This window comes from Leptosomus discolor, chromosome 6 (assembly GCF_034619465.1).
Source record: "Leptosomus discolor isolate bLepDis1 chromosome 6, bLepDis1.hap2, whole genome shotgun sequence".
Taxonomy (NCBI): domain Eukaryota; kingdom Metazoa; phylum Chordata; class Aves; order Leptosomiformes; family Leptosomidae; genus Leptosomus; species Leptosomus discolor.
The window spans coordinates 3,784,846-3,808,176 of record NC_141396.1 but is presented as its reverse complement, the minus strand read 5'-3'; the positions used below and the strand labels follow the sequence as shown (position 1 = coordinate 3,808,176).

At 44.7% G+C, this 23,331-nt stretch overlaps 1 protein-coding gene across 1 annotated transcript in view; it reads left to right on the top strand.

The window, feature by feature from the left end:
- The window catches only part of EDRF1 (erythroid differentiation regulatory factor 1), a 28,886-nt gene extending 7,371 nt beyond the window's left edge, over positions 1-21,515 (top strand). Inside the window, exons 9-25 of the mRNA XM_086466378.1 lie at positions 501-612; positions 1,335-1,482; positions 1,557-1,665; positions 1,984-2,095; positions 6,643-6,903; positions 8,346-8,417; positions 8,533-8,683; positions 10,933-11,121; positions 12,179-12,379; positions 12,764-12,982; positions 14,136-14,359; positions 14,757-14,915; positions 15,202-15,351; positions 16,022-16,175; positions 16,476-16,591; positions 17,623-17,786; positions 20,641-21,515. Coding sequence (XP_086322504.1) covers positions 501-612; positions 1,335-1,482; positions 1,557-1,665; positions 1,984-2,095; positions 6,643-6,903; positions 8,346-8,417; positions 8,533-8,683; positions 10,933-11,121; positions 12,179-12,379; positions 12,764-12,982; positions 14,136-14,359; positions 14,757-14,915; positions 15,202-15,351; positions 16,022-16,175; positions 16,476-16,591; positions 17,623-17,786; positions 20,641-20,812 — 2,713 coding nt within the window. The 3' untranslated portion in view covers positions 20,813-21,515. The remainder of the gene's footprint in view (positions 1-500; positions 613-1,334; positions 1,483-1,556; positions 1,666-1,983; positions 2,096-6,642; positions 6,904-8,345; positions 8,418-8,532; positions 8,684-10,932; positions 11,122-12,178; positions 12,380-12,763; positions 12,983-14,135; positions 14,360-14,756; positions 14,916-15,201; positions 15,352-16,021; positions 16,176-16,475; positions 16,592-17,622; positions 17,787-20,640) is intronic.
- Positions 21,516-23,331: the final 1,816 nt, after the last annotated feature.

Here is a 23,331-nt window from a genome sequence, read left to right as displayed (position 1 = left end):
CACTAATACATTGTTGGTCGCTTGATCACCGCTCTTTCCGCTCCTGCCTGTGCGTAGGCAAAGAATGAGCAAAAACTTGAAACTTGTTTGGTGTATTTGTCATCTTTTTAAGACACATGGAGGGATTAACAGCACTTTGTTTTGCCAGGAATTTTGGGAGCTTGTGCTATAATTAGTTGCAGCTAATACTGCTGTGCCTTTAGAACTTCTTAAGTGCTTATTATCTTGGCAGTAGCGTGACATCTGAAGCTCGTTAAGGTTTCAGTCTAAGTGTGTGCAAAAATTTGAAATTCCTGAGGGCCCGTGAGTGTGTTCTGTTAGATCAGTACCTCTGTTCTGTTTGCTCTAACTCATCGTTTGCCTCTTTATACCAAGTCGCCAATAATTGTTTTAGTATCCATCCACCCCCAGGTGACCCAAATCTACATCCCGTTAGTAAACATCCCTAATATTTTCTGAAGAGTAAATAAAGACTTAACACTATAAATATTTGGTTTTAGGGATAACAACAAGCCAATAAATGTGCTAACAGGAATTGACTATTGGTTGGACAACTTAATATGCAACGTACCAGAGCTTGTGATGTGCTTTCACGTTAATGGAATTGTTCAGGTCAGTCTGGCTCTTTGCATTATGCCCAGTTAATCCGTTCTCCAGTTTCTGAATTTGCTCCAGTTGTAACAGATCTCTTTCTAATCTCACTGTTCTGGCAAAAAGATCACAAAAATCCTTGACTGCAGAATGGGAAGCGTCTACACAGCTTGCAACAGTCATCCAGAAATACTGTGTTTGGTTGTTCTTCTCCCATGTGTGCCGGGTTCCTCCTTCCCCTGATGTACGAGTGAAGGCAAAAATAAAAAATGGAGCAGCGGAAATACACCCGTTTCTTGTGTTTTAAAATCTGTAGCGTTCACTTGTCAAGAGAGATGTGTGCTTTTCACACTTTTGTTTGTTTTTACTGTGTTACAGGAGACCACACATAGCAGCTGAGTTTCTGTTCTACCTGGTGGTTCCTTACTAGGCTGACTAGGTTTCATTGAAGGAATAGCTAGATGTTGCACTTCCAGCACTTTTTTATCTTTTTCACCTTTTGTTCTCCATTTACAATGTTTGTCACAAAAGTGAATCCTCTTTAAAGCTTTCATTGAGTACTGTAATCAAGCTGTGCTTGCTTTTAAAGTAAATCATAGAAATTAATGTATCAGGACTGTGTCATAATAGTAGACTTTGTTTCTTTGAGCAGTTGAGAGACACTGATCTATAGGTTTCTTTTTTGGGGGGTAGGTGGCAAAAAAACCCTCCTAATCTTCAGTTTTAACATACATTCCTTGCAGAAATATGAAATGATCAAGACTGAAGATATTCCCAATTTGGAAAACTCTAATTTTTCTACCAAAGTGATAAAAGATATTGCTCAAAATATCTTATCTTTTCTGAAATCAAATTGCACCAAAGAAGGACATACTTATTGGTTATTTAAAGGTAAGTAGATTTAGATCAGTTTGGAAAGTTATATGTTAATGTCACGTTGATTAATGAAAGGTCTTACCTTTCAGCAAGTGGGAGCGATATAGTAAAGCTCTATGACCTCACCACCCTTTGTGAAGAGACAGAAGACAAATACCAAAACCCTTTTACAATGCCAGTGGCAATTCTTCTGTACAAGTGAGTTTTGTCTAATTTTTGCGGTAATACTTAGTTCTTGGTGCAGTCGTGTTAAGAATACAGTCCAACAATTACGGTGAAATGAAAATGCATGAAATTAAAATCTTTTATGCCTGAGCTTGGTAAGCCTCAGTCTCACTAAGGCAAAACAGTCTTTCTCCTTTTCACCGTTTCTCCATGTGACCTACGCTCTGAGTAAGTCTTGTAGAGCCATTACGAAGTTTGGGAGATCTGCAGTAGTATTGTTTAAAGCTTTTTCTTCTTCTAGCACAAGGAAATTATCCAGGGATTTACTGTTCTGTTGAACTTTCTTTTAAGAGTTGCTTGCAATATGATGCTGAAGAAAAACCAGAACAAGAAACACTATGGCACTATCAGAACATTGCTCCTTAATTGTCTTAAGCTGTTGGACAATGGTAGACATCCTCAGGTGAGAACTGCCTGTTTTCTTGTTGTGTAAATGTAACAGAAATGCTGTCATTGTCATACACCGGGTAATAGTTTGTGTGGTACTTCCTCCTGCCTTTGCAAGGGAGAGAATTTAAATTTAGTTATCTTAGAAATTGATTTATGTTTAAAGAAGCCCCAGGCTATTATTTTTTTTTTAATTAGTAGCCTTCACTGACCGTCATTGCTGCAAGAATCTCCTAGAAAAGGAACTTCTCGTTACATTTGCCCTATTGCTCTTGTTCCCAAAGAGCCCTTTTGTGTTTGGAAGCTGTACAGGCCCTGAAGCAGATCCCAGCTAGGGGCTGTGAAATGTGAATTTAAGAACATCTTTACTCTGAAGGTAGCTGAATGTTGGGACAGGGCAACCAGAGAGGTTATGGCGTCTCCATCCTTTCAGATACTCAAAGTCTGACTGGACGTGGTCCTGAGCAGCCTGCTTTGAGCCAGAGGGTTGGGTTAGACGGTCTCCAGGGGTTCTTTCCAACCTCACCTGTTCTGTGGTAGGTGGGGGAGTCAGAAAAAGAACCTCGAAAGTCTTGCTGTCTTCATCAGACTGTTGTCAGCCATGGGTACCTTGAGATACTCTGCACTTTCAGAAGCAGTAAGAAAAGGAATGGAAAGGAGATGAAGCTGTATTAACCTCTTTTATTCTAGATACTTGATTGTGGTTCTTTTCTAAGAAAAAGAAGAATTGCTCTGAAGGACAAGGAGTTTATTAAAGTGTAGGGAAGTAAAGAAGGCCTGTATGTCTTGAACTGAAGTATTATTGCTGCCAGGTGTGCTAGCTTCCTGGTTAGTGGCAGAAGATAGTGGCGTGTGCTGCTTTCTGATTTTGACTCACATCTATTCTTCCTTGAAGTCTGAAACTCAGAAATCTGAATACAATTCAGAATTGTATAAGGGAGTATCAATGCGTTGAACCACAAAAGTAAACTGGGATGCTGCAGGAGGCGGGGAAGTTGGTTGAGCAGGAGCTGCTTTATGCAGGCTCTGGTACACAAACATGGTAACTTCACACTTTGACATTTACAGGCAACACATCGTACATTTAAAAAAGAAATACCTATACTGAAACTGAGACCTAATCCAAAGTATAACTTAGTTTATGTGTAAGTGGTAGATTTAACCTGTTTTCAACTGAAAGTTGATCCCAAAAATGTGATGTGATAAACCAGAATTGTATTTAAAATGGATTACCAGAGGAGACATGGCATGTATTAACTAAATAAGTATTTTGTCAGCTCCTCCTGAAGTTCTGGAAAGGTCTCAAAATCGCTCTAGAAGCTCTTGAATTTTGTTTGTGGGTTGTTTTTTTTGCTTGCATCAGATCCTTCTCTCCTTTGCCTCTGGTAATCTACAAGCTTTTAGAACAGGTAACACTCATTCTTTACCAGTTGGTTTTTATTCTCCTCTAAACTTGATCAGGCTCGAATGCTTTTCCCTTTCCTATATAGGATTTTTAACTCCGTAAGTAACATTTCAGTAGGGCAGGGGAGAGTGCTTATTTGAGCTGGTTAACTGCATTCATACTGCTGCACAGTGGTGGCCTCCTTTGCCTTCTCAGCAGTATGTTGGTTCAGAAAACAGCCTGGTGGAATAACTCATTTTCTGGGATTTTTGTTTGGGTGGGTTTTTTTAACACTTCTGCCAAGCCCTCCAAAAATACCCAAGAAGTGTAAAATGTTTGGTTGGCAGTTCAGCCAAATGTCTAACGCCAAAAGGCTGCTGTTCCGATGGCAAGTTACTGAACAAGGCTCACGTGACCTAGCAATGGTGCTGGGGAGAACTTGCACCTCAGTTCTGGTTTGTATGGAATTGGTGGACTCTATTCCGGTCCGGTCTCCCTAGACTCCAGTAGAACCAGGAGCTAGAACGTGCCCTTCATTACCAGAACCAGGAACTCTAAGTGGCCATGCTGTCCTAAATACAGGGCTTCAGTGGCATGAAATGTCATCTTTTTTTGAACAGTCAGAAGTCGAGAGGGAGTTGGGAAGTGGATGAAAGGAATGTGGGCAAATTACTCTTGACACTTTTCTTATATTCAGAATGTTCAGGAACTAAAACGCAGGAGTTGATATCCCCAAGGTGAATTTCAGGGGAGGTAACTGCAAGTCCTTCGCTTGATGCTCACTTTGCATCGAGAGGGGAAAAAAAGGCATCTTGAAAGCAAGAGATTTCGCTGTAAAAACGTGTTCTAGCGCTTATGCCCGGTCATAATCGCCCTGTGTGTGCATGACGCAATAATGCAAGTCTTTTGGCAGTCAGATCCTTCTTAAGGTGCCTAAATCCAAAAGTTCAAGCCTGACAGCTGTTACTTAAGTGTTTGCATAACCCTGGAGCTACACAAGAGTCAGTAATTTAAGGTGGGGCCTAAGCACTTAATATGAAATTGTCCATTCCAGTTTGGGGACCAGGTGCCCAAAAGCAGGTCACTTTATGACACGTATGTGTGTTGTGTGTTTGGGGGGTTGTTTTTTGGTGTTTAATCGATCTGAGCTAAATTTCTTGGCAGACCTCACTCATTTCTTAGTGTCAAAATTCATCGTGATAGGAATGAGAGAGCTGTCCGAGCAAGAGTTCAGTCTTCAAATAAACTTGAGGTAGAAAGCAAAGGGCTTAACATTACTGTAAAGATTATTGTTGTATTGTTCTTACTGGCTTAATTGTTTGGTGTGTTTATGGTTCCAAAATGACCTTTTCCCTAAGCACTTCTGCCCTTAAAGTTAGAGGGGAAAAGTGTATGTATGTGTGTCTGTGGTTTATAGACATATTTCTCATCTTGCTGACTTAGTCCTTGATGCGAGTGGTGAAGTGTTCTGGGGCACAGCCTGATGCTGGACCAGGCTTCCTTCCCTTTAGAGGAAGGAGGGGAGGTTAGAGACACACACAGGACTGCCTAGCACAGTGAGGTGAGAAATTAGATTGAACTGTGGAACACCTTGTCTCCAGGCTCTTTATTTCTGTATGAAACCCAGCTGAAGCAGGAGGGAATGCTGCTTGCTTTAGGCTGTCACCAGTGTGCGTTGTATTTCTCCTGACTTATTTTATTTCCTTTCTCACTATAAAAAGCGAGCTGTCATTACCTCTAGAAGGAGATGCTGTTTGTGCCCTGGTGTCTTGTTTGACCCCTTCACTTGCAGTTTGAACTATTTGTTGGGTTGTCGGTTTTGGTGGTCTTTTTTGGTGTTGAGAAGTTGAAACTGATGTTCTGAGTTTTCAGTCCTGTGGATGTTGCTGCTGCTACAGGATAGCTTTTCAATGCATGTATCCAGTTATCTCCTCGTTCGTCACTGTGTCTTGAAACTCTGGCAGTGTATAGTATTACAGTACATAGAGGAATGAAATGTGGACAAGGAGCTATTGGAGAGAGTCCAGCGGAGGGCTATGAAGATGATGAGGGGGCTGGAGCATCTCTGTTGTGAGGAGAGGCTGAGAGACCTGGGGCTCTTCAGCCTGGAGAAGACTGAGGGGGGACCTTATCAACGCTTATCAATATCCAAAGGGTGGGTGTCAAGAGGATGGGCCAGGCTCTTCTCAGTGGTGCCCAGCGACAGGACAAGGGGCAACGGGCACAAACTGGAACATGGGAAGCTGCACCTGACCATGAGGAAAAACTTACTTAAGGGTGACAGAGCACTGGAACAGGCTGCCCAGGGGGGCTGTGGAGTCTCCTTCTCTGGAGACATTCAAAACCCGTCTGGATGCGTTCCTGTGTGACCTGCTCTAGGCTAACCTGCTTTGGTGGAGGGGTTGGACTAGATGGTCTCCAGAGGTCCCTTCCAACCCCCACCATGCTGTGATTCTGTGAATGCTTAGCCCTACCAGAACATAGCTTTCACTGCTTCATTTTTCTCCATGTCACAGCAGTCCAGAGAAGAGAGAGGGTAAATATCTCCTTGCCATCCCCTAAGAAGATAGCTGCTGGGTTTTTTTCTTGTGGCAGATTTTACTTTTCTTGCCTGAATTAGAACAAAAGTGGAGAAGGTAAAAGCTTCTCTGGAAGGCAGCGTAGCTGCAGTTTGAGGGAATCTGTAAAACTCGACAGATGCAAATAAACAAAGAGGTTTTTTAGGGTGACGCTCAAAAGAAGTGAATAAGGGTGATCAAGTGCTGCCCTTCTGTATTTATTGTTCTTTTAAGGAAAAGCAACCAAAGCTGTCTGGGGCCTGGGTGGCCTGTGTTCCCAGTGTTACCTTTACACCCTCACTTGCAAAACAGATGAAGCTCTTGTGAGGTGGGGGGTGAAACCAAGTGTGGTCAAGCTTGATTGCAGGGGCTGTAGGCACATACACGAGTAGTTGACAACACGCTGTCTCCAGTGATCGGATTCTTAAATACTGTTAAAAATTCAGTGCTCAAACATGGTCTTACAGTGTGTGTACAGGCTGTATGCGCAGCTTATCAAATACCTACTTGCATGTACTGTTTACTCCTTATTGTAAGACAAATTATATTGATGTTGTGCCTCAAAAGAAAAATTTATCTTGAAAATATATCGCTAACTTTTTTTTTTCCTTATTTTAAAAGATTATTGCTTCAGCAAACTACATGTTATCAGAGCTTTTTCAACTGGATGAACCTAAAAAAGAAGACAGCACAGACTTCCCTATAAATGGAAATTCTGATGAAAGTTACAGCGAGGAAGAGGAAGAAATGCCAGACAGTGATGAAAACGGTTCTTACAGTAACAGTTCTGATCCCCCAGATGACAATAAAGCAGTGGCCGTAATCAAATCTGTTGGAGAGTTATCAGTACCAGAAAAATACAAATCTGTTCATCGAATACGTGTAAGTGAAGCTGTGGATTTTTAAGGGTTTTTTTGAAAGACTCGGTTCCTGTAGCGAGGTTTGTTACTGATACTCAGTTACTGGTTAGTTTTGTCTTCAGGTTAACTAAAGCACAAGGCAGTGGGGAAAGAAACTTTTTGTGAGCTGCTTATAAAACTTGAGCTCTTTAAATTTCACAGCGTAGCAGGTTTAACATGAGATTGTTTTCCCCTAAAGCCTTGCACTTGTCCTTTATGGCATGACTCTGCTTAGCTGCCTACAGAAAAATCATTCCTGTCACAGCAGCAGAGAAAACAGTGCCAACTGTGGCCACGTGTAAGAGCTGCAGACAACCACAAGTCTGTGTGGATACCTGGGTTAGCTTGGTATTTATTTCTGGAGCAATATTAATGGTTGGGGGTTTTTGGGGAGCATCAGCTACGTCGTGTCCACGGAGTTTTGTCTTTCATTCCCCTCTGTGTTTCGTCTTTCCGAGGTAACTGGTCAGAATACAGCAATTTGATTTCCTTGAAATTTTGGTTATAGTTAATTTTGGAAAAGAGATGAAGCTTTACTCTGCCCACGTGTACATGTTGTGTCTAGGGGGACAGCTGCGTGCATAACCATAGCGTTCATTGACCTACGTGTGCTTTGTAAAGGAACGGGCAGAAGTGTCACCCTGCTACCTTCCTCACGCTTTGTGTGCAGGATTACTGAAACGAAACAGAGGAATAGGAGAAACTGGGGAGATCAGTGAAGAAACTGCTCATAGCATCTTGCTTTTCTTCTGACGTTTTGCTTATCTTGCCTACATAGGGGTATGATTATGAAATGACTCTTGCTGGTCAAAAGCTAAACCTGTTTTCTTTTCTAAAGAACAAGATTTCCTAAAAACAATTGTAACTCTTGTTGCTGTCTTAATTTTTAGCCCTTCAAGGTCCATTAGCTGAAAATGCAAGAACTTGCACCGGTGCAGAGGCACTCAGTTTCCCCTTTCTTCTCCCCTTTCTACTCTACCCCAGAAGAAAACAAAAATAAAACCCCTCCCAAAAAACCCCCAAGGCATTGAGTTGTTCAAAGGTGATGAAAGCACCACTTTGTATAGGCTGAGGAGATAGTTTCTGCATATGAATGTGCTTATCTTCCCGGGTCTGGGCTGCAGACCGTCTGTGGATGCTGTTGTGATCCTGTTATGGAGCAGAGTCACCTCATCTCTTCTGCTCTTTGCGTTGTCTTTGGTTACCAGGAGGACCAAGTGTAGATGCTCAGGTATAAGAATCCCTCACTGACATAAGGGAAAAAGCAGTACTGTGACGCTTCATAGCGCAGACTTCAGCTCTTCCATTAACGGGTTTCCTTAATGCAATTTCTCATTTGCATCTTCTAACCAGTAATTTTGACATTTCATGTGTTGAACATTTACTCTCCTCTTTTTTTCCTTCCCCGCTGCCCCCTCGATGAAGCCTAGCTGTGCCTTTCCTGTCTGCCACGGCACTGAGGAGCGCTGCAGGCTGGTGCTCAGCTATGTCCTGGAGGTAAGCTTACCCTCAGCCTTCTAACGGTGTTTCACCTAGTGCCCCATCCTTGATGCCTTCTGTATTTGCTAAATACTGCTTTCAAGGTGAATTAAATGATTTCTTCTTCTTGCAGGGCTTGAAGTCTGTCGACAGCAGTGTTAAAAAAGAGGGTGACCTTCCTGCAGCTGACCCCAGCACGCCCATCCCATTGAAATATGAAGATGAATCCACCAACGGTGGTCCCGAGTGTCTGGAAAAACAGATGGCGTTATTTTTAGACAAAAGTAAGTTGTATTCTTGTGCAAATAAGACCTTTCCAGTGCCAACACAAACTGCTGCTACTTTATTTTTGATTGTCAAAACAGCGTGCTTAGAAGTCACTAATTACACTATTGCATAAGCAAAAGTAGCATACGGAAAAGTGGAGAACAGTCTGTTCCTCTTTAAATATGAAAAGAATAGCTCATTTGGGATATTTTGCACATCAAAGCATCTTTTATTAGTAAACACATAATTTTACTGGACCCTGTTTGGATGTGGCTTGCAGATGACTTCCATAAGGGCTTAGTATTTTGGGATTTGGTATGTGGAGCACCATAAGGTGTGTGGGTTGTTTTTAAAACAGTCTTCATTCTTTTTTTTGGGGGGGAAGTTTTGTGGAGATCTTCCTACTTCTGGCAGGTTTTTCTCCTAAATTATGCTTGCTGCTGAATTGCATATAAAATGTTAACTAGGATTTTGTTTTCTTTCTTAGACCTCTACAATTGTGGAAGGAAGCAGCAAATAAAAGATACTTTGTTTGCTTAAATACTCAAACTCCAGACTATAGCCTGTCTATTTTACTTTTCTCTGGAGTGCCATAAAAGGGCGTTAGGAAAGACTCTTCCGAAAGTAGTAGAGTTCTCTGCAGGGCAGGAAGCCCTATAAGCATAACCTGGAAAGAAATTTGCCTTGCATATTTTTACAGTTCTTTATTCTTTCCTTTTTCCTCCCTTCCCCCTTTGAAAATCTCTAATTAATAAGCAAGTTCAGTTCTGAGTTACTCGTTCAAGTGTTCTCGTGTTTCTCTTCCAGTTTTATGGTTGTCTCTTGAACGTCAATGACCTGGAGATGCATGCATACTTTCTTAGTTTGTATCAGATGTGTGACCACAGGATTTAACCCCTCCATCAGAAAGTTACATTGTCTTGATCTCGCATAAATTCTGCACAGTCCTGTTGATATGGGCGGTGAGACTAATTTTTACCAAGATCTACTGAGAAATTTTTACCTAGGTCAGCTCAGCAAGAACAGTGTGCTTATTTCAGCTCTCCTGCAGCTAGGCTCTTGTCTTCTGCCTGCAAGATTTGGAAGGGATGGCACATTGCAGCTGCTTGCCAGCTGGCAAGGAGCATGTCCGCATGTTAGCTGCTTCTGTTTAGAAACAAGTGTTTCCTGGGGGATGTGGGAGGTAAATATTGCACAGATCAGAAAAAAAAATATTTTAGTTGATTTCTGGAGCTGTGCTGGAGTTCTTCCCTGCAGTAGCAGTGGTGCTGCTTGTTTAGGTCGTAAGGATTGAATTCAACCTTGAGAAAAATAGTTGAAACATGAGGGAGAAACTTTTGCTTCTCCATTATGTGGATTGGTTTGTTTTCTGTGATGCAAATTGTGTAATTTTTCTGCTATGTGTGTATGTTTACATACATATAGGAAGGATAAGTGCCCTTAATTCTTGGAGAGAACTACTTCTGAATAGTGTATGGGCACAGTATATGTGCATTCTGTGTCTTTTAATTGCAGGAGGTGTTACTGTGTTAGATTTACTTTTGCCCCAACGTAAACATGGAGTTCTTCTAGAACTTACTAAAGATAGCGGGCTTGCAAGTCAGGCCTGTAGGTCCGCCTGTAAGCAAGAGACTCACTTCTCTGTGCAGATATTGTCAGGACAAAATTCGGTCCTTTAGTACGGCTGAAGTCAGTGGCCTGTTCTTTCTGGTTCTGTAACCGCTGCAGCATCGAAGAAGGAGGCTTCATAATCTTACGCTGAGGATGTCTTGAAACAAGTGTGAGACACTGTGGGAAGGACCAGGTTATCCAGCTCCTTCTGTGCTGGAGGCTAAACCCACAAATGGAGGCTTTCTCCCTTTGAGACTGTTCGTACAGGAGCAGAGTATATATCCTGAGGATTTGGTGGAGAACATGACAAACTGTGCCTGTGGCTCGCTTGGTCTTTTCCACTGCGACCTAACGGAGTAGTCTTGGCCACTGCAGTCGTGCTTCAGAAGCTGTTTCAAGTGTGAGAGGTTGGCTGCGTTGTCACTGCTCGCTGGATTTGGGCATCCCTCCGTCCGGTGGAGTACGTGGAAGAGTGCCAAGTGTTGGGTCCATTTTGCAGATGAAGACTGTAGTGGCAGGCTGGCTGGCATAACTCTACCTGTGCAGAGCCGTAATAAGGCACTTCACATTCTGTCTGCGCTGGTGAAGTTGTGTCCAGCCTCTGGCATACGTTACGGAGGTGAGATTTACTCATGAGGTTCTCTCTGTGTTACAGTGGGCTCATTTCAGAAGGGCAAACATTCCAGTCAGTCAGGAATGATTCCTGGATCGTGGCAATACAAAATGAAACTCCAGCTCATTCTGAAATCATCAAAGGCTTATTATGTCCTATCTGATGCCGCTATGATTCTGCAGAAATACGGGAGAGCGTTACGGTACATCAAGCTGGCTTTACAGTGCCATGGTAAGTTGCTAGGACGTGTCTGTCAGCTGTGCCGTTGCCTGGATGTACCTTTCACGATATCAAATACTTCTCTTGTGCTTGATTTACCCTAGTGGTGTGCAGTGACGAGTCTGACAACCGTGTGTTTAGTTAAACTAAGTGTCTAGCTCATTATTCAGGAGGGAGGTTTGGAGTCAGAACAACTCCTGTCTCTGGTAGAAAGGTGCTCCCGTTTTGACAGATGGGGACACTTGGAGAGTGCAAATTTGGAGCTTCAAAGCACTTGAAGTTGGGAGAGTTGGTCCTGGTGCCAAGACCAAGGTACTATTCTGTGGTCTAAGTGCTACTGCTGCAAGGAGATAGTTTTTCCCTGGAAATGCCCAGTGGTTCCCATTTCATGTAAATATATTCCCGAAGCTCAGAAATACCAAACTTGTGCATCAGCTGAATCGGATGCTCCTCCAAAACGAAATAGGTCTTCAAGTATGAACGAGGAAAAGGAAGGACGTAGAATCAGGCTGTTCAGAATATTACTAATGCAATGAGAACAACAAATCGGGAAATGCCTTCGGCTTCGTACTGTAGTGCTGCTGTTCTGCTTCGATATCTGCAGGGCTTGGGGCAGGAGGAGGCTTATAAAGCAAGAACAATTGATTTTAACACAAAGCATCAATATGCTTATCAATAACCCGAAGCATTCTTCAGCTTTCATGAATCTTGAGAACTGAGTTTAAACTGTACCTTTTGGAAATTAATTTTTATATCTCATTTGAGTTAATGTGTAGACAGTCAGTTTTCCTGTAGTCAGACTGGAGATTACCAGATTCACTGCTCGTCATGGACAACATCATTGCTCTTTTGAAACTGTCAGCTGTGTAGAGCAACTATGACTTTACAATAGGTTAGTCCTGAGAAGAGCACGTGTTGTCTGCACCCAGAGCACGTGTGTCTGCACACAGAGAGGAAGTGTGACAGGTAACATAAAAACCAATTACACTGTCAGTCTGTGTCAAACACTTCTACGTTTCATTCTCTTCTTCCCCCTTCCCTCATCCGTGGGGTGTTTTTTTCCTAACAGATACCTACTGTTGTCTCTGCGCCAGCATGCTTCCCGACGTGCTAGTGTTCCTTTGTCAGTGTTTAACCCTTTGTGGAGATATCCAGTTAATGCTTGCTCAGAATGCAAACAACAGAGCAGCCTATCTTGAAGAGTATAATTACCAGACAAAAGAAGATCAGGAAATACTGCACAGCCTTCATAGAGAATCCAGGTGCCAAGGTATGGTACTGACCCGAGAAAGCTGCCGTGATTCGGTTCTGTGACAGACATAAAGTAATTTCATGGTGCTTCCTCAAAACCACACGCTAGCAACGTTTCTGGAGAAGGGTTTGTTATGTTTCAGCTCCGTCTGCTTCAGAGGAAGCTTGTCGTGCCTGTCATACGTAAGGAGGTTGTCAAGATACTGTATGACATGCCTGAAGCTGTGAAATAACCGAAGACAGTCATTGTTTAAGCAAGGGGTAAATTTTACTTACCTGTAGAAATTGTGGGATGGTTCTGACGTGGGTCGTGCACTTGGGCACCTTTTCCTCTAGACTATCACCAATTTCAGTCGGTTTGGAAGGGCGGTTTGACGCGCAGGCTTTGCCTTTTGTCTTCTAGTGTTTGCCTGGGCTACGGACTTGTCCACAGACCTGGAATGCCAGCTTTCCGTCAGCTGCAAATGTTACGAAGCGGCTTACGAAATCTTACTCTTCAGTAATTTAAAAAACCAAAATCCAGAGCAGCATATACAGGTACTGAAGAGGATGGGGAACATCAGGAACGAGATTGGCGTGTTTTACATGAACCAGGCTGCTGCAGTGCAGACGGAGAGAGTGGGCAAGTATCCTTCTTTCCACTTCTTGCTGTTCCACGGAGCTAGACGATGATGGTGTTCACTAATAGCGTGAGAAGTCTTGAGTATTTCTGATTATGATGATGACATTTAAAGAACTTTGTAGTAAATGCTCTTCTGTAATTGATGCTGTGTAACTTTAGTGTCCATTGTAAGTATTTGCCTACAGTAGATCACTGTAGGCTTGTACTTGAGCCTAAACTGAATAAGGGAACATATAACTTTGGAGAAATTCCTTTAAAGTGTGTAGAATGCCCTCAAAAAACCATGATGGGAAACTTTAAACCAGCTCTGTTGTGAAATGGAGGGCAGGTTGCATTGTTCTTGATGTGTTTGGTTTAGCCCAGCATGAACAAGCATAAGCTGAATTTAAACAAGAATAGTTTCAGTGAAGTCAGCTTATGAATTTTTGGGTAAGTAAAGCCTTGGCAGCTTTGCTTCTGGTTTATTTTTGGAGGGTTTTTTTTGAGGAAATGGAGGCTGCCTAAGCTGCTCCGTAGGGTAAGGTGTGTGTGTGTGGTGGGGTTTTATTTTTGAAAGCAAAAGCAATAATGTCTGGCCTACCAGTAAGTGTTATATAAACTGGAACAAACGAGATGCTGGTGGTTCAGTGTAAACAGCTCCAGTCTCCCAAATACCGGCTGTTCTCTGTGACCTTTGGCCAATTAATATTTGAGGGATTCTGGGTTGGACTTTTAATTCTGTAATTTTTCACCATCTCCATGTTTTTGCAGAAGTGCTGTTTAGCTGAAGTCAAAGCTCAAATGCTGAATTTTGCTTGTCTGTAAAAGTCACTTTTTACTCGTTTCATGCTGTAAGTTTATAGAAGTGACTGTGATACCTGGAAAATTGCTGTGGAGAAGAAAAACCTGCGTTCTATCCTGTTAACTTCCCCTGGGTTTTGTGTATCGTTATCACAGTTCTTTGGAAAGTACAGTATGTGTAATAGTGCCCTCTAGCTATTTTCATACGTTTGAGGCTTTCTTAAGGGTATTTTCCATGAATTGGGTCTTCAGAATCATTTACCACCCTTAAATTTTAAAAGGTTGTTCACAGGAAAAAGAACATAATGAAAATGTTTGTTCAGTATCTGTGAAGGATTTGAGTGAGATGGTAAGCCTTGTGTCTTAACCCTAGTGAGTAAAACTGTATCGACGACAGAGCAGCAGCTCTGGAAGAAAAGCTTCTCTTGCTTTGAAGAAGGAATTCAGAATTTTGAGTCAATTGACGACGCAACCAACGCTGCTCTCCTGCTCTGCAACACAGGAAGACTGATGCGAATTTGCGCTCAAGCGCACTGTGCAGCTGAAGGGGACTTCAAGAGAGAGTTTTCCCCAGAAGAGGCCCTTTATTATAACAAGGTGACATGATACTATTTTTAGAACGGCCCACACCCTAATATGCCTTTTACTGTAGAATATTTGTGAATATCTGTAAGTCTGGATGTAGTAACTAGCTGCTTTCGTCCTATCCTGAGCCCTGCTGTATAGGCTTCGGTATTGTTGAGGTTTGATTCTTTTGCTCTGATCTGTTAAGCGCCGTGACGTTCAGATCTTTGTGTTTAACAGACTGCAACCCCACACACGAGGGAGATAGAACTGCACGGTCAGGATTAAAGTCAGGACCAAAATGGGTGTAAGGAAACTACTGAAGAAGGCTCAGACAGATTATGCTTGAGAATGAGTAAAGGGAAATTGATTTCTAGTTGCTATAAACTGAAGTCGTGACCACGTATGCGTCTTGTTTTGTAACCTGCAGGCTATTGACTACTATCTGAAGGCACTCAGATCCCTAGGGAAGAGAGATGTGCATCCAGCTGTTTGGGATTCCGTAAACTGGGAGCTGTCTACTACATACTTCACTATGGCCACTCTACAGCAGGATTATGCTCCGCTGTCTCGAAAAGCTCAGGAGCAGGTAACGAAGAGCATTGGGACAACCTCTGGTAAAAGAACCCATTGTCATCCTGAGGAAGTAAACAGCGAGCAAAGCTGATCCTGGAATAACTTGTAAACCTTCATTAGATTGACGAACTTCCGCGAAGTCGTTCCTGCAAACCGTGAAACGTTTAGTCGCTTGCATTAGTAACGTTTTGCTCAACGACAAGCTAGTGCTGCAAACAGAGGTTTCACCCTTACACTTGCCCATTGCGGTGTTCTAGTTTCAAAGTAATCGTACTACACAGTCTGGTTTTATCTTGTAGATAGAGAAGGAAGTCAGTGAAGCCATGATGAAGTCCTTGAAGTACTGCGACGTCGATACGGTGTCTGCACGGCAGCCTCTCTGCCAGTACCGGGCCGCGACCATCCACCACAGGCTCGCTTCCATGTACCACAGCTGCCTCAGAAACCAGGTATTAGCACAAACTTGCGGGTTTTTTTGTGTAGGTTCCATACCTAACGTGTCCCTGGGTGTGGAGGTTGATAGTTCCCCTTCTGCCTGCAGCTGGGACATGTTCATTTCAATGCTTTAACCAGAGAAGGGAGCGGTGGCTTATTTGCAGATCACTGTGAAATCCCGTGTTATTTAAGAGCGGGTCAGTCCTTTGTAGAGCTTATTGAGCGTCAGGGCTCTGTCTGTCCAAGTACTCCCATGCTCTCGTAACGGAAGCCATTGATGATAAAGATTTTCTTTGGTTTCTTTTGCTTCCAAGCCACTCTTCTGGTACGTAAGCAGGCAGCCTTCTGCTAGAACATTAGCATAGGATTTATTAAAGCCTTTGTGTAAACCTGCGTGCCGCTTCCTGATGATTTTTTTTTTTTTTTTTGGCCAAATTATTATTCTTTACATTTACCTTAGTTCTACTTGACAGGAATTCGTTAGCATTAGCTTTAGAAATGTCAGTTTGTCAGGTTGGTGATGTGTTCTAGAAACGTGCAGACCTTCAGATGAACCATTATGAAACGAGCTGGGGAACAAGTGTTGGTAGCTCACGTAGTCCATAAGCAGGTTTTTCCTAACGGTTCCCTCGTGAACGTACACAACTTGTCTGGGATTTACTGTGTACCCTACCTTGAGCGCAGGTTGGTGATGAACACTTGAGGAAGCAACACCGTGTACTTGCTGACCTTCATTACAGTAAAGCAGTCCGACTCTTCCAGCTCTTGAAGGATGCACCCTGCGAGTTCCTTCGCGTGCAGCTGGAAAGAGTGGCGTTTGCAGAGTTCCAGATGGCGAGTAAGTCTAGCTCGGTCTCGCTACAACAGCTTGCCAAGCTACCTTTCCCTTTTTAATTTCATTTTTAGATAACTTGGTATATGAGAGCAGGAGTAACCTGCTTCTTGGAACAGAATGTTGCTCAAGAGAGGGAGAGACACTTCTACCTGACTGGTTTTCGGTTGACTAGGACAGCACTGCGCTTCTCTCAGGAGAACTTTGGCAATCTGCACGGAAGGCAAAAGTGCAATCTGTAGCAGAAGCTGCTTGTGTCCTTGATGTTCTACTTTTTTTTTTCCTTTCTTTCTTTTTTTTTTTTAGGTCAGAACAGCAATGCTGGGAAATTAAAGACTTTGTTCGGGGCCCTAGATATAATGGTGAAAACCAGGGGTGCGTTCCAGCTCATCAGAAAGGAGCTTGTGGCAGAAAGTGAACAGGTAAACCCAAGTCGGGTGGTCTGGCTGGCTGCTCCATTGCACCTTCTGCGCTCTCGTAAAACTGGAAAATTGGCAATGAAGATGTTGCTTTTCAGTAGGGTTAGTTGCTTAAATAGCGCGGACGGGGTTTGAACCACTTCTAGCCTCTAAGTAGAACTGGATTAAAACAAAAATTAACCTTGAGAATACATCTCTCTACGTGGTGTCAAAGTTCCACCTCCTTCACGCAACGCCGTAGTAACTGGGCGCTGAATGGAACTAGAAGCTGTTTGTGGGTTTTTTTAGAGCCAGAAGTTTCTCCCGCGCTCCCCCAGTTCCCATCTAGCCTTTTTGTGATGGGCTGATCTCTGGATTCAGAGACTTCCCCCTCCCGCCGTGTAACTTCAGTAAAGCGCTTTGTACAACTGGAGTTGGCACGTAGACCCACAGATACAGAAACTTCACAGAAAAACTGTTTGATGTTCTGAATGGCTCTGGAGAGGTGGAGTGAAGCACATCTGCACGTAGATGTGCGCTGACTGACTCGTTCTCTGAGGGAATGGGGCGCTCTGCAACTCTGTATTATCCCCTGAAAGTCATCTTTAGGAACACAAGACTGTGTGTCCCATGGAAATATGAATTCTCTCTATACAGTACATCTAATGTTGAAATACTAACGTGGAAGGTGTTCGTCGCTGGTGTTAACAGGTTCCTGATGCTTGAACAAACCATTACTTGCTGTATTTGCTGCTATCTTCATCCCTCACGGACAATTTGAGCAGCAGATGGAGAGTTCAAGTCCATAGTTTCCTGATGTTTCTATAACTAGTCTCTGTACGTCCGTGTGACGCAGGCAGTCGCGTAACTTGTGCACAGTGTGTGGGTGCGAGCTGACGGCTGAAGCCCCAGAAACAGCGTCAGCGGTTGTGACGGCGGTGCTGACCCTGTAAAGAGCCAGCGAAGCTGCCGGCGTGGTTGTCCGGCTGAACCGAGGCGCCTTTGAATCGGGCGGTTGAGTGAAGTGGGGTTTGTTTTTTTTTCTCTTGGTGTAGCTAAGCCAGGATGAAGGTGGTGCTGAGACTGTGTCACCCAGCGATTCCTCTGCTGGCCTTAACAAAGAAGAAGTGTTGAAACTGCTCAGCATTTTTGAGTCCAGGATGTCGTTCCTTCTCCTCCAGTCCATTAAATTGTTAACTTCAACCAAAAAAAAAATGGGGTAAGTTGAGCCTTGATATGCACGTGTAGATGTGATTCTCGTCCACAAATCCGTACAAACTACGTACTCTGCGGCGTGCCAGGAAGCGTGATGCTGATTGGTTTTAGGAGGTGACACTTTTGTGTCGAGAGGGAGCTGAGATACACCTTGATCGTCCCGATTTTGCACATTTTCCGTGGTTTTGTGTGTAATTGAGGGAATGACCAAGAAACACCTTTACTGAGTGTGTCCAGGCAGCTTTGTTCTCTCCTCTTTCCTGAGAGCAGTCCAGGACAAAGAAAGTCAGACTCGAAGGGTCATATTCAAATAGGAAAATAGTTTGTGATTGCCTGACATGCAGGGTGCAGTGATGAATTCCTGACGCTTCATCACGCTCTGTGACAGCTAGCTTGTCCTCCCGAGGGTAAACCTCTGGCCTTCCTCGGTATAAAGTCAGGCACAAGGCAGGTTAACTTGGACTGCTGTGATTTTGCTGGCATGCTTACCTTGGTCTTTTTTTTTTTTTAATCAAAGGGTTTGCTCAGGGAATGAGGCACGTGTATGTGTGTCCTTTATCGTAACTGCCATTGGTCTTCATCTGTGACACAGCACTTGAGAGCTAGTGGGGGAGAAACTACTGTGTAGTGCTGATCTTGCTAATAAGATACATCAGTGACAGCCTCATTTAGCAGGCAAAATACTTCAGAATAAACATGGACACGTCAGTAACGCTGTAGCTGGAGAGGGATGCGTGTGGGGAAGAGACTTGCTGGCATTAAACCACTTTCTAATGCCTGATGGGGTGCAGTGAAATAATAATCTTCAGTCTTGCTGCTAGGATTTGGAACAAGCGTGGCTTCTCCTCCTTGTGCTGAAGTGGTGTTGGGGTTAGTGTGGCACTGCAAGTCCTTACACCCCTGTTGCTTCTGTTGGTTTGAGTTGGAGGTTGCTTTGGGGCTCCAGAGAATGCCTCGTACGCCCCCCGCAGCGAACGGCTGCAGAAGCCAGGGCAGCACAGTGCTGCTGCTAACGTTACAGAACGTCTTAAAACGCGGCCTTAGTTCCGGTTGTAGAGTTCTTTTGTGGTTGGAAGCTGCGCTCATGGTTTTTCAGAGGGAAGCGCTGCTGCTGCAGGTGCTGTTTTGCCAGAAGTGAACTGGGAGGTGAATCCATTCCATGCAGTCGCGGGTCTGCTGCTGCTGGTGGGAGACTGGTAAACAGAAAAACGTGAGGCCAGAAGCAAGCCTGCGTGCGTCCTTTGCAGCCGTCTGGGCGCAGCGTTGGGTGCTTTCACTTCTTAAAACAGAACGTCCACAAGGTGGCAATCTGAATGTGTGAGGCAGAGGGTTACAGTGGAATTTGTACCTCGCAAGGCAGATGTCCCAAGTAACAGAGTAAGTTGGTTTAGTTCTGTCGCCTCGTAATAAGGATAAGTGGTGTAAAACAGACAAAAAAAACCACTTCATTTTTTGTTTTGTGGGGTTTTCCCCCCTCTGTTTCAGTCGGGTTTTGCACTGAAGGTTCCACGTAGGGAACGTGTTACAGTTCCAGCCCTGGGAAATGGCAGCGTTGTCGTAACACGTTGAACTTCGAGCAATGGTGGATCGAGGCGAAGTTTAAAACTACCTTTTGTTGAACCTTTCTGGTACCTTGTGTACGTCTCGCGTACGCTTCCTCCGCTCTGCCCGGTGGGAGAAGACAACGTCTGCCTCCTGCTTTCATAATGGGCTGAAAGGGGAGGAAACTGGAGCCCACCAATGCTTTTTTGGTAGAGAACGTGTGGTCAAGTTGATGTTTGACAGCGAAGCTGGCAGACGAGCACTAAAGCTGGATGGAATCAGTTTGACCTTCCAACAGTTCAATGCAGCAGCGTGACTGAACTTGGCTGTGTGGGTCGGGGGAAAGAAGTAATTGAAAGTAATGCTTTGTTGTGGGAGTTGTTGTAACTCATCCTGGAAATACTTTGCATTTCGGTGGCTTTTTATTGACTGCCTGCTCTGTTTAATAAATAAACCTGTCTGATTTCTGCCAAGGGTTATGAATTGAATTTGCTTCACCATTTCTTGGAAATTCCCGAAGCATTTGCAATTAAACAGACTGCTGCTTGTGCACGTCCCCACTTCATTTATTTGTAGTATCAACGGCGGCATTTTTTTACTTCTCTCTTTTCTCGTTTGGGTCACTTATTTATTAGTCTTGGCCACTGAATGTAGCAGAGCAGGAGGGGTGACGGCGCTGAAGCAGCGGAGCACTTGTGTGACAAGGGATTCGCAGTGTTTGTCAAATGGAGAGAACTGGTGGGAACTGGGGCTGTGGGCTGGCGAAAGAGGAAAAGCTCTTTTGTGCAGAGGTATCGAGCGTGGAGCAGCCTCTGTCGTGGGGAAACAGCTTCGCTGTCTGGAATTGAGAGGATGAGGCCAGATCACGGGCTTCAGACTCGAACGGGAGAACGATGTCCGCCGGGGTTTAGCCGGGGGAGCTCGGGGCAGGGAAGCAAACGGACCGCGTCTCCCGAGCGTTCGGGTCTCTGTGGCATTTGGCACGGTCGGATTAGATGCTAACGTAGACAGAAGTGCTGAGTTTTGGCATGGAGACCTGGATTCGGAGGGTTTACGATGTGATTTGGGATTATGAGTTAATAAAACGGCCAGGCTGGAGCTGAATAAAGACTGGACGCCGTATCCCTCCCGCAGTATAGACGGAGGTTCCAAGTGCCGTGCTGTGAGGTGGTGGGACGTAGGAACGGAGGAAGGAAGAGACTCACAACACCAGCCGTGTGGTTTTGCAGAGACAGTCTGTTATTTAATAACTGTTGTGATATTTGCAGAGTAAAACGTTGTGGTTCAACAGTTGGTATTACCTCTTTCCTCTTTAGGGGCACTAACGAAGAAGATGCTGTTCTTAAAACAAACAAGCAGGTTTACTCCCTGCTGTTGCGTGCCACGGCTAACAAAGGTGTGGCTCTGCTGGAACGAACTGAGGTCATCTTGAATTTACTGGAGCAGCTGACTCAACACAACGACGCTGGCAATGGAGGACTTCAGTGACCGAAATGCTGCCAACCAGCAGAAACAGTGCCTTGCCGCGCGTGGGGTTCCTCCCCGGGGTCCGTCTGTATTTATGGAAGGTGATGGTATCGCCTGCGCTGTCACGCTGTACCGCTGGGCAAGCACAGGGGCTCCTCTGTGTCCTGCGGGGACTCCGGGCTGGTTCGGCTCCCAGCCTTGCTTGGTTTGAAATGCCAGTTTGGGGTTCTGGATACAAACATTAACGATTTTTTGACGTTGGAGCAAGTTCACGATTTTTCTCTTGCAGGTAATGGGTTTTGCGGTGGTGTAGGTGTCTTGCGTAAAAACGTTATCTCCCAGTTGCTCTGGTTTGATACCTAACGAAATACGCTTTGTAAGCAAGGCTTCGTTGAAACACTTTAACCGGGAACGTGACCCCAAGTTGTACAAGGAAGTTGCTGTTGAGTATGTGGACACACAGACACACTTCTTGTATCCCAGTTCCTGTCCTGCACAAAAACGTGTGCCTTTCTAGCTTGGGTGCAAGCCTCTTGTGACTCTTAGCCAGCCCTGGGCCTCGGTTCACCCCAGAAAGTGAATGGGTTTAGCTGTGTTTGACTGCATCAAGAATAGTATTATCTTTTTCAGACTTGAAACTGTGAATAAAGGAGAGCATATTTTTAAATAAAAATTTATTTATTAAATAAAAACAAGGCAGACCGATTCCTGAGTTTATATTGGTTGTGACTGTTGTGACCCTCAGCAGCGTTAAAACTGCACTGGGGGCTGGAAAACAAAGTCCCTGTGAAATCAGGGCTACGACATGAGGGTAGGCTCAGCCTGCGAGGACTCTGGTTTTTGGAAATATGTATTATTTAAAGATAAAAGTTCTCAAAAATACGACATCAGATGTTGATGTTTTTCTACAAATAAATGGGGTTTATTATTGTATAATACCCTAAACCACACTATCTAAAGGTATTAACAGTTTTTACGTGGGTGTAGGAATGCGTATGTATTTATTTTTTAATCTCTCTATTGTTACACACCGTGAATTAAGTATTTAAGCTGCTTGTTTTGAGGAGAGATCTCATGGTGAGATACAAAATGATTTCTGTATGGGGCATGTTCTCATCCAGACAGCCTCCAGCTTGTAGACATTTCTATCCTGCCAATTTAACCGTGGTTTCACAAGCGCATCCTTGGATCTCTCTCCAGGAGAAACCTGATCTTTCTGATGCACAAAGGCACCTGAGAGAAGCAAAAGCACCTTGTGAAAGGAGGAGAGAGGCCAGGGGTGGGATGGCTCTGGTCTGTTGCTTCTGCTTTAGAAGGAGGGATTTGAAAAAAGCCCAGCCTGGGGGTGTTGGGTTCTGTGGCTTTTCCTGCCTTCCACCTTCCACCCCCTTTTGGTGAGGTCAAAGCTGCAGAAACTGGAGCAGAGGGTTTCTGAAGATGGCTAAAAGCACTGTGCTTGGAACTGTCAGCAGCAGGAAGCCTGGCCAGGGCGAGGGGTGGAAGAAATACACCCAGATCCGAGGCAGCAGCCTCTCTGAACGCAGGAGGTCAGCGCCTGCACTGCCCCAGTCTCCACCTCCCTCCAGAGGGCCAGGCTAGGTCTGTCCCAAAGCGACGTGTCAGGCTAGAGCGTCAGCTCTGGTCCTCCTGGGTCCGAGACGGGTGTCTAAACGGGGTGGTTTGGAAGAGCTTTTGCCTGCCTGAGCGCGTTTTCCTGGCGCTGCTCTGCACGGAGCCCCCGCTGGGAAGCAGGGCTTTCCCCAGAGGCAGCAGGCGCAGTTTAGGAAGGGAGGGAGGAGTGGAAAGGGAGGGGAGGTAGGGGCAGTAGCAGCAGGAGGGAGGGTCTTCTGCAATTTAAAGAAAAAAAAACAAAAACCTGAAGGGAGTGCTGTAGGAAGTAGTTGTCTTCTCACCCCCCCTCACAGTAAAGAATTTCTTCCCAATATCTAACCTAAATCTCCCCTCTTTCAGTTTGAAACCATTACCCCTCGTGCTATCCCTGCCCTCCCTGACCAAGAGTCCCTCCCCACCTCTCCTGCAGCCCCTTTCAGCATTGGAAGGCCGCTAGAAGGTCTCCCCGGAGCCTTCTCTTCTCCAGGCTGAACAGCCCCAGCTCTCCCAGCCTGTCCTCACTGGGGAGCTGCTCCAGCCCCTGAGCATCTTCGTGTCCCTCCTCTGGACCCGCTCGAGCTGCTCCATGTCTGTCTTGTGCCAGGGGCCCCAGAGCTGGAGGCAGCCCTGCAGGGGGGGTCTCACCAGAGCGGAGCAGAGGGGGAAGCAGCAAAGTCAACAACTGCTGCATAATAATTCTCTTCCTCCTTTCCCTGGGGCACATCTACGTGGTCCTGCAGCTCCAGCCGGTTACCGCAGCGATGCTGGTATCCTACGGGTTCTTCTTCAGTGATGAGGTATTCCTCCCACTGTTCAATGTTCTCCTCCAGCAATTACTATACTTCAGAGATTCTATTTCATCTCTAGAAACTGACCTGCTTTATAAAGCAAACCAGTTGCCTTCCTGTGCCCAGTGTGACTGGTGAATG